General features: G+C 44.1%; 1 protein-coding gene across 1 annotated transcript in view; it reads left to right on the top strand.

Moving 5' to 3' along the window:
• Window positions 1-9,076, top strand: part of ARCN1 (archain 1 coat protein complex I subunit delta) — a 36,812-nt gene that overhangs the window by 12,043 nt on the left and 15,693 nt on the right. The window contains exons 2-5 of the mRNA XM_017883055.1: window positions 1,350-1,613; window positions 3,786-3,965; window positions 4,410-4,615; window positions 5,079-5,243. Coding sequence (XP_017738544.1) covers window positions 1,350-1,613; window positions 3,786-3,965; window positions 4,410-4,615; window positions 5,079-5,243 — 815 coding nt within the window. The remainder of the gene's footprint in view (window positions 1-1,349; window positions 1,614-3,785; window positions 3,966-4,409; window positions 4,616-5,078; window positions 5,244-9,076) is intronic.

The raw sequence follows: 9,076 nt of genomic DNA, 5'->3' as shown, positions 1-9,076 counted from the left end.
GGCGCGGTGGCTCAAGCCTGTAATCCCAGCACTTTGGGAGGCCGAGACGGGCGGATCACAAGGTCAGGAGATCGAGACCATCCTGGCTAACCCGGTGAAACCCCGTCTCTACTAAAAAATACAAAAAACTAGCCGGGCGAGGTGGTGGGCGCCTATAGTCCCAGCTACTCGGGAGGCTGAGGCAGGAGAATGGCGTAAACCTGGGAGGCGGAGCTTGCAGTGAGCGGAGATCCAGCCACTGCACTCCAGCCTGGGTGACAGAGCAAGACTCTGTCTCAAAAAAAAAAAAATAATAATAATAATAAATGTAAGGGGCTTCTTATGTCTTTAATATTTTTAATCTGCCTGATCACACTTCAGCGTGGGCTTGGAAATACCTTGTTCTTTTCAGAAAAAGTTTTAAGCTCGTCTTTATGGGTTTGCCAAAGCAGAGAGCAACCCAGTTCTGAGTCACAGGAGACTCATTAGTATATGTATGGTCTTGGAAAAAGGTCATTTCATTACACAGTTTTCTATAGGTATGTTATTGAAAACAGGAATAATGGCGTTAGTTTTGTCTACCTTAGCTTTGTCTTATGAATTACGTATTACAATGAAAAGAACAATGGAGTAAAAGTTTGAAACTCAGCATTCGTTTTTTTTTTTTAAAGACAGAGTATTGCTGTGTTACCCAGGCTGGAGGGCAGTAGCTTGATCTCTGCCTCCCGGGTTCAAGTAATTCTCGTGCCTCAGCCTCCTGAGTAGCTGGGATTACAGGTGCATGCTACCATGCCTGGCTCATTTTTGTATTTTTAGTAGAGATGGGGTTTCGCCATGTTGGCCAGGCTGGTTTCGAACTCCTGACCTCAAATAATCCAGCCACCTTGGCCTCCCAAAGTGCTGGGTTTACAGGTGTGAGCCACTGTGCCCGTGAAAGTCAGTATTCTATTGCTCGTCATGTCAGCTGGTCGTGGTAGCTCACACCTATAATCTCAGCACTTTGGGAGGCCAAGGCAGGAGGATTGCTTGAATCCAGGAGTTCAAGACCAGGGAAACCTAGCGAGACACTGGGAAACATAGCGAGACACTGTCTTTACTAAAAGCTTTTTAAAAATTAGCGAGGCTTGGTGGCATGCACTTGTAGTCCTAGCTACTCAGGATTTCTTGAGCCCAGGAGTCTGAGGTTGCAGTGAGCTGTGATCTTGCCATTGCACTCCGGCATGGGTGACAGAGTAAGACGGTCTTAAAAATAATACTACTACTAGTTCTGTCACTAAATAAATATGTCATTCTATGGAACATTTCCTGGGATATTGAGAAAACAGATGTGAATAAATAATAGTACTTATTTATGCATATGTTCCTGGCAGGTGCTGTTGGCAGCAGCGGTCTGCACAAAAGCAGGAAAGGCTATTGTCTCTCGACAGTTTGTGGAAATGACCCGAACTCGGATTGAGGGCTTATTAGCAGCTTTTCCAAAGCTCATGAACACTGGAAAACAACATACGTTTGTTGAAACAGAGAGTGTAAGATATGTCTACCAGCCTATGGAGAAACTGTATATGGTACTGATCACTACCAAAAACAGCAACATTTTAGAAGATTTGGAGACTCTAAGGCTCTTCTCAAGAGTGGTAAGAGTACTACTGTAATACTGGGTTCCACTTTTTGTTTTACATTTTGTGCAAAACTAGTTTTTCCTCCAAAGCAGCTGATGTTCACCAGTTTGCAGGCTCCTACTCCCCACCCCAGCGACTTACTGCTGCAGCTCCTTGTTTATTCAGCAGACATTTATTAGGTGTCCTCTTAGAATATAGGTGTCCCAAAAGAATATAGGAACTACTCTTTCATTTCCCAGTTCTTAAGCAGTTGTTCTAATCTGCTGTTCTAGTTCTGATACTTGTTTGGTTGTGCTTTTTAGATAATGTTTTTTAGGTAAGACTTACTGATCCAAACACACACACACACACACACACACACACCCCTTCTCTTTAAGACTTTATGCCAAAGTCTTGCTTAAAATGAAGACTAAGGCCGGGCGCGGTGGCTCACGCCTGTAATCCCAGCACTTTGGGAGGCCAAGGCAGGCGGATCACAAGGTCAGGAGATCGAGACCCTCCTGTCTAACACAGTGAAACCCCAGCTCTACTAAAAATACAAAAAAAAAAATTAGCCAGGCATGGTGGCAGGCACCTGTAGTCCCAGCTACTCGGGAAGCTGAGGCAGGAGAATGGTATGAACCCAGGGGACGGAGGTTGCAGTGAGTCAAGATCATACCACTGCACTCCAGCCTGGGCAACAGAGCAAAACTCTGTCTCAAAAAAAAAAAAAAAAAAAAATGAAGACTAAGGCCAGGTGCGGTAGCATGTGCCTGTAGTCCAAGCTACTCAAGAGGCTGAGGCAGAAGGATTGCTTGAGGCCAGGAGTTCAAGTGAATAGGCATTATACTTTAGTGTGGACAACACAGCAAGACCCCAATTCCTTTTTTTTTTCTTTTTGAGACAGAATCTCACTCTTGCCCAGGCTGGAGTGCAGTGGCACAATCTTGGCTCACTACAACCTCCGTCTCCCAGGTTCAAGCAATTCTCTGGCCTCAGCCTCCCAAGTAGGTGAGATTACAGATATGCACCACCATGCCCGTCTAATTTTTGTATTTTTAGTAGAGACAGGGTTTCACCATGTTGGCCAGGCTAGTGTTGAACTCCTGACCTCGGGTGATCTGCCTTTCTTGGCCTCCCAAAGTGCTGGGATTACAGGCATGAGCCACTGCACCTGGCCGTAAGAATCAGGGTCTTGGGCGCAGTGGCTCACACCTGTAATCCCAGCACTTTGGGAGGCTGAGGTGGGTGGATCACCTGAGGTCAGAAGTTTGAGACCAGCCTGACCAACATGGTGAAACCTCATCTCTACTAAAATACAAAAAAATTAGCTGGGTGTGGTGGTGGGCACCTGAAATCCTACTACTCAGGAGACTGAGGCACAAGAATTGCTTGAACCCGGGAGGCGGGGGTTGCAGTGAGCNATTACAGGCATGAGCCACTGCACCTGGCCGTAAGAATCAGGGTCTTGGGCGCAGTGGCTCACACCTGTAATCCCAGCACTTTGGGAGGCTGAGGTGGGTGGATCGCCTGAGGTCAGAAGTTTGAGACCAGCCTGACCAACATGGTGAAACCTCATCTCTACTAAAAATACAAAAAAATTAGCTGGGTGTGGTGGTGGGCACCTGAAATCCTACTACTCAGGAGACTGAGGCACAAGAATTGCTTGAACCCGGGAGGCGGGGGTTGCAGTGAGCCGAGATTGTGCCACTGCACTCCAGCCTGGGCAACAGAGTGAGACTTTGTCTTAAAAAAAAAAAAAAAAAAAAAAAATCAAGGTCTTAGGCTGGGTCCAGTGGCTCACACCTGTAATCCCAGCACTTTGGGAGGCCGAGGCAAGCGGATCACCTGAGGTCAGGAGTTCAACACTAGCCTGGCCAACATGGTGAAACCCTATCTCTACTAAAAATAAAAAGATTAGCTGGGCGTGGTGGTGTACACCTGTAGTCCCAGCTACTCTGGAGGCTGAGGCAGGAGAATGGCCTGAACTTGGGAGATGGAGGTTGCAGTGAGCCGAGATGGCACCGCTGAACTCCAGCCTGGGCAGCAGAGTGAAGCTCCATCTCAAAAAATAAAATAAAGACTAGAAGTAGCTAAGGGATTTGGGTTATTGAAATTTATGTAATTTAAATTTACATAAGATAAGACTTGGAAATATAGCTGCTGATAAATTCTAAATCTTTCTTTTTTATTGGTGTCCATGATTAGATCCCTGAATATTGCCGAGCCTTAGAAGAGAATGAAATATCTGAGCACTGTTTTGATTTGATTTTTGCTTTTGATGAAATTGTCGCCCTGGGATACCGGGAGAATGTTAACTTGGCACAGATCAGAACCTTCACAGAAATGGATTCTCATGAGGAGAAGGTGTTCAGAGCTGTCAGAGAGGTAAATAGGTTCTTCTCTGGGACTACCCGTTTGTGTATCTTCCTCTTAGGCTTCACTAATCTGATTTTCCTGTTTTTACTTGCTAATGTATAGACTGTATTCAAAGCTACGTCCAGGCTGGGCACAGTGGCTCATGCCTATAATCCCAGCACTTTGGGGAGGCAGAGGTGGGAGGATCACTTGAGTCTGGGAGTTCAAGACCAGCCTGGACAGCATAGTGAGACCCTGTCTCTAGAAAAAAAAAAAAATTAGCCAGGCATAGTAGCACATGCCTGTGGGTCCCAGCTACTTGGGAGACTGAGATGGGAGGATCACTTGAGCCCAGGAAGTTGAGGCTGCAGTGAGCCGTGATCGTGCCACTTGCACTCCAGCCTCGGTCACAGAGTGAGACCCTGTCTCAAAAAAAAAAAAACAAGCTACATTCATGTATGTCTTTTTCTGTAGACTCAAGAACGTGAAGCTAAGGCTGAGATGCGTCGTAAAGCAAAGGAATTACAACAGGCCCGAAGAGATGCAGAGAGACAGGGCAAAAAAGCACCAGGATTTGGCGGATTTGGCAGCTCTGCAGTATCTGGAGGCAGCACAGCTGCCATGATCACAGAAACCATCATTGAAAGTGATAAACCAAAAGTGGCACCTGCACCAGCCAGGTATAATCCATTGTACTTTAGAATGCTAGATGACGGGTGTATATGTATCTATCCTTGAAGTGATAATCTGATTTCTTGGAAAGCTGTAAATAATGAAGGACTTGATGAAGTAAGATATGACGTTAAATTTGGCAACATAAAATGTGAGGATAAAGAAGAAATCTGAATGTGATGTTTTTCCTTTTGTATAAAAGAGTTATAAATTATGTCATGACCTCAATTTCCTATGAGAGTTGCCTTATTGTGGGGGAGAAAGGGATATTTAATGCTTTATGGAATGTAGATTTTTAATCTTGATGTTCAAAGATTGATTTTAGGGGTAATCTGTGAATTACCGGAAATTATATGCAAAATTTTGTGCACAGGTATGTTTCTCTGGATGGAAGATACAAAGTTTTCATCACATCATATGTGCTTGTAAAAATATACCTTTGGGTAATGAATTTCACATTCTTCCACTTAGGCCTTCAGGCCCCAGCAAGGCTTTGAAACTTGGAGCCAAAGGAAAGGAAGTAGATAACTTTGTGGACAAATTGAAATCTGAAGGTGAAACCATCATGTCCTCCAGTATGGGCAAGCGTACTTCTGAAGCAACCAAAGTGCATGCTCCACCTATTAATATGGAAAGGTAAGTAGGAACTTTGAGTAAGAATTCAAGCTTTGAATACAGTCCACATAATTTTTTAAAAATCTTATTTCAGTGTGCTATGAATTATTTTTCTGTCTTTTAATCTTTCCTGATTTAAAAGATTTATTCAGAGCATATTCTATGTATTAACATAAGGTCGTTTTTGGTTTTGTTTTTGTTTTATTTTTTTGAGACAGGGTCTTACTATGTTGTCTAGGCTGGCCTCCAACTCCTGAGCTCAGTTAATCTTCCTGCCTCAGCCTCCCAAGTAACTGGGATATAGGCATGCATTGCTGCACTTGACCTTTTTTTTTCCTTAAACCCTGATTGGTGGGCCCTCAGCCACCTATTTTCTATGAAGTTTAGAACTTTCCTTTTACAGCTAAATTAAAGTTACTCGTAGTCACACCTAGTGTATAGCTTATCTCTTAGAATGGACCTGAATTAGGGGAATAGAGCTATGGTGACCCCAGACTGTATTTTGGCATGACTTTTTGTAATTAAAAACTCTTAAGTAGAACCAATCTTTAATCCAAAACTTGTAGATATCTTTAATAGCAAATTAATATATTTTGCATTTTTATTTTATTTATTTATTTTTTTGAGATGGAGTTTCACTCTGTCACCCAGGCTGGAGTGCAGTGGTGCAATCTCAGCTTGCTGCAAGCTCTGCCTCCCAGGCTCAAGTGATTCTCCCACCTCAGCCTCCCAAGTAGCTGGGACTGCAGGCATGCACCACCATGCTGGGCTAAGTTTTGTATTTTGGTAGAGATGGGGTTTCGCCTTGTTGCCCAGGCTGGTCTCAAACTCCTGGACTTAAGCAATCTGCCTGCCTCAGCCTCACAAAGTGCTGGGATTACAGGCCTGAGCCACCATGCCCAGCCATCTTTTGCAGTTCAGATATTTGAAGCCGGTATGGAATATTTTGATTCATCTGTATCTCAGGACTGTGGTACTGGCTGGTGACATTTTTAAGTGGTAGTTATCAGGTTCATATATTCATGACTCAAATTTCTCGTCTTGAAGTCAGACCTTCTACTGTTGCTGATGGTTTTGAGGTCAAGTGAAAGATAATACCAGGAGGATACCTCTATCAGGTGTGCATAAAAGAGGAGTATTGACTCTTTTTCTTTCTTGCTTTTTTTTTTTTTTTTTTTTTTTGGAGACAGAGTCTTTCTCTGTCTCTCAGACTGAAGTGCAATGGCGCGATCTTGACTTACTGCAACCTCTACCTCCCGGGGTCAAGCAATTCTCCTGCCTCAGCCTCCCAAGTGGCTGGGATTACAGGCGCACACCATCACGCCTGGCTAATTTTCTTATTTTTAGTAGAGATGGGGTATTGCTGTGTTGGTTAGGCTGGTCTCGAACTCCTGACCTCAAGTGATCCGCCTGCCTCTACCTCCCAAAAGTGCTCGGATTATAGGCATGAGCCACCACACTCAGCCAAGTATTTACTCTTTATATGCTCTGTTCTGTATGAAATGAACAGGGTTACACTGGGATAAATTTCTTGATTCACTAAAGCCGCTGTGCTCTTCCTAGTGGTTGCTTTGAGTGAGACAGGCTTCACACTTTTAAAAAGATGTTCCTGAGTGCAGTGGCCCACACCTGTAATCCTAGCACTTTGGGAGGCTGAGGTGGGTGGATTGCCTGAGCTCAGGAGTTCATGAGACCACCCTGGGCATCATGGTGAAACCCCGTCTCCACTAAAATACAAAAAAGTAACCCCTTCTCCATGAAAATACCAAAAATTAGGTGGGTGTGGTGGCGCATGCCTGTAGTCCCAACTACTCAGGAGGCTGAGGCAAGAGAATTGCTTGAACCCGGGAAGCAGAGGTTGCAGTGAGCCAAGTGACTGCGCTCCAGCCTAGGCGACAGAGTCAGACTCTGTCTCCAAAAAAAAAGATGTCGGAGATCATCACATATTACAGAGAATTTGAGACACTCTTTTTTCTAAATGATAAAATGCCTCTTGAGCACAGAGCAAACTTTTTTGAAGGTAAAATGGTGCCATGCATTGTCTTAAGATACACTCCTTTATGATCTTGACTCTGATGCCTTTGTTTCTAGGAAGACTTAAGAGGTTGGAACAGGGAACAGGGTAGGATAACAAAATATTCTTTGTAGCCTCTGTAGTTCATCCAGCCAAACATATTTCTGTTACCGAATATGAATAGATTGTACTTAGTAATTGTCTGTAACAGCAGCACTTTTTAATCTTTTTAAAATTGGATTGTACTTTAATATAGTATAAAATTCAAAAGTTTTTTTTTTTTTTTTTGAGATGGAGTCTCGCTTTGTTGCCCAGGCTAGAGCACAGTGGCCGGATCTCGGCTCACTGCAAGCTCCGCCTCCCGGGTTTACGCCATTCTTCTGCCTCAGCCTCCCGAGTAGCTGGGACTACAGGCGCCCGCCACCTCGCCCAGCTAATTTTTTGTATTTTTTAGTAGAGACGGGGTTTCACCGTGTTCGCCAGGATAGTCTCGATCTCCTGACCTTGTGATCTGCCCGTCTTGGCCTCCCAAAGTGCTGGGATTACAGGCTTGAGCCACCGCGCCCGGCCTCAAAAGCTGTTAACAGTCAGAAGTCTTTCTCTCACGCAGCCATGCCAGTTTCTCACTTTGGAGACAACTAGTGTTAACAGAGTTTTTTTTTGTATCCTTCTGAGGGGGGTGGTCTATGATATATAGATTAATAAAAAATGTGTATACAGTGTGTCTAGTTTTCCCCCTTTTATGCAAAGCAGTAAAACTAGACACGTCTTCCAATTGCATTTTTCACTTAATTATTTTGGAGATAAGAATTTCCTTATTTGAAACTAGGGTAAATGTAATACCTTACCTAGACTGGATCCTCTACTACTGTAGTGTAGAAAAAACAACTCAAACTGTTTCTTTTTTTCTATTTTCTCATTCAACAGCAACAATCAACACAGAAGACTTCTGTTATCCAGTGTGTTTAGGTTTTTCTGCACACATCAAGCAGTCACACCCAGCTGGTGTCCTCCCATTCAGTTCAGTTCTGATGCTTTCTACCTGGGAATAGCCTCAGATTCTGCAGGTTGAGAGTTGAGTCCCCCAAGACTGATTCTTCCTTCCCACCAGTCATAAGTCCAGGCTTTCAGAACTTCTTACTGACCTCAAGTTTGGCCTCCCACGACCCCATCTTTGGGTTCAATTAATTTGCTAGAGCACCCCACAGAACTCAGGGAAACTTATTTGACATTTATCAATTTGTAACAGAGGATATTTTAAAGGACACAAATAAGCAACCAGATGAAGAGATACATAGGGCAAGGTCTGGGAGGGTCTTGGGTACAGGAACTTCTGTCCCCAGGGAGCAGGGGTACGCACTCTCCTGGAAAATGGATGAGACCTTGTTCATCTTCCTGTAAGCCTCCATGTGTTCAGCCGTCCAGAAGCTTCCCAGACCCTGTCCTGTTGAGCCTTTTATGGAGACTTCATTGGATAGGCATGATTGACAGGTGTGCAGAAATGTGATTGGACAGAGGGTATGACCTAATACTGATAGGCTGAGTGGGGAAACCCAGCAAGGCCTGTCCAGATTCTTGGCCTCTCTGTGCAACATTAATCTTCCTCCAGGATATGGTGCAGGACCCCTTTTGGAGATTAGAGTCCTGCCTTGGGCTGGTGAAAGGAGGGCAGGAGAAAGTCAAAGAGAGATTCTGTTTTCTGAGGGCTGCTCCTGAGGCCTAAAGTGCCCCAACATTATGTGTAATAAGGGATATGGGAGTTATGAGCCACGAACCATGGATGAAAACCAGTACATATGTATATCATAATATCACAACTACAATTAAAAATATTATTAGG

Source organism: Rhinopithecus bieti, unplaced genomic scaffold (genome assembly GCF_001698545.2).
Source record: "Rhinopithecus bieti isolate Rb0 unplaced genomic scaffold, ASM169854v2 scaffold_11964, whole genome shotgun sequence".
Taxonomy (NCBI): domain Eukaryota; kingdom Metazoa; phylum Chordata; class Mammalia; order Primates; family Cercopithecidae; genus Rhinopithecus; species Rhinopithecus bieti.
This window is presented reverse-complemented; position numbering and strand designations above follow the sequence as displayed.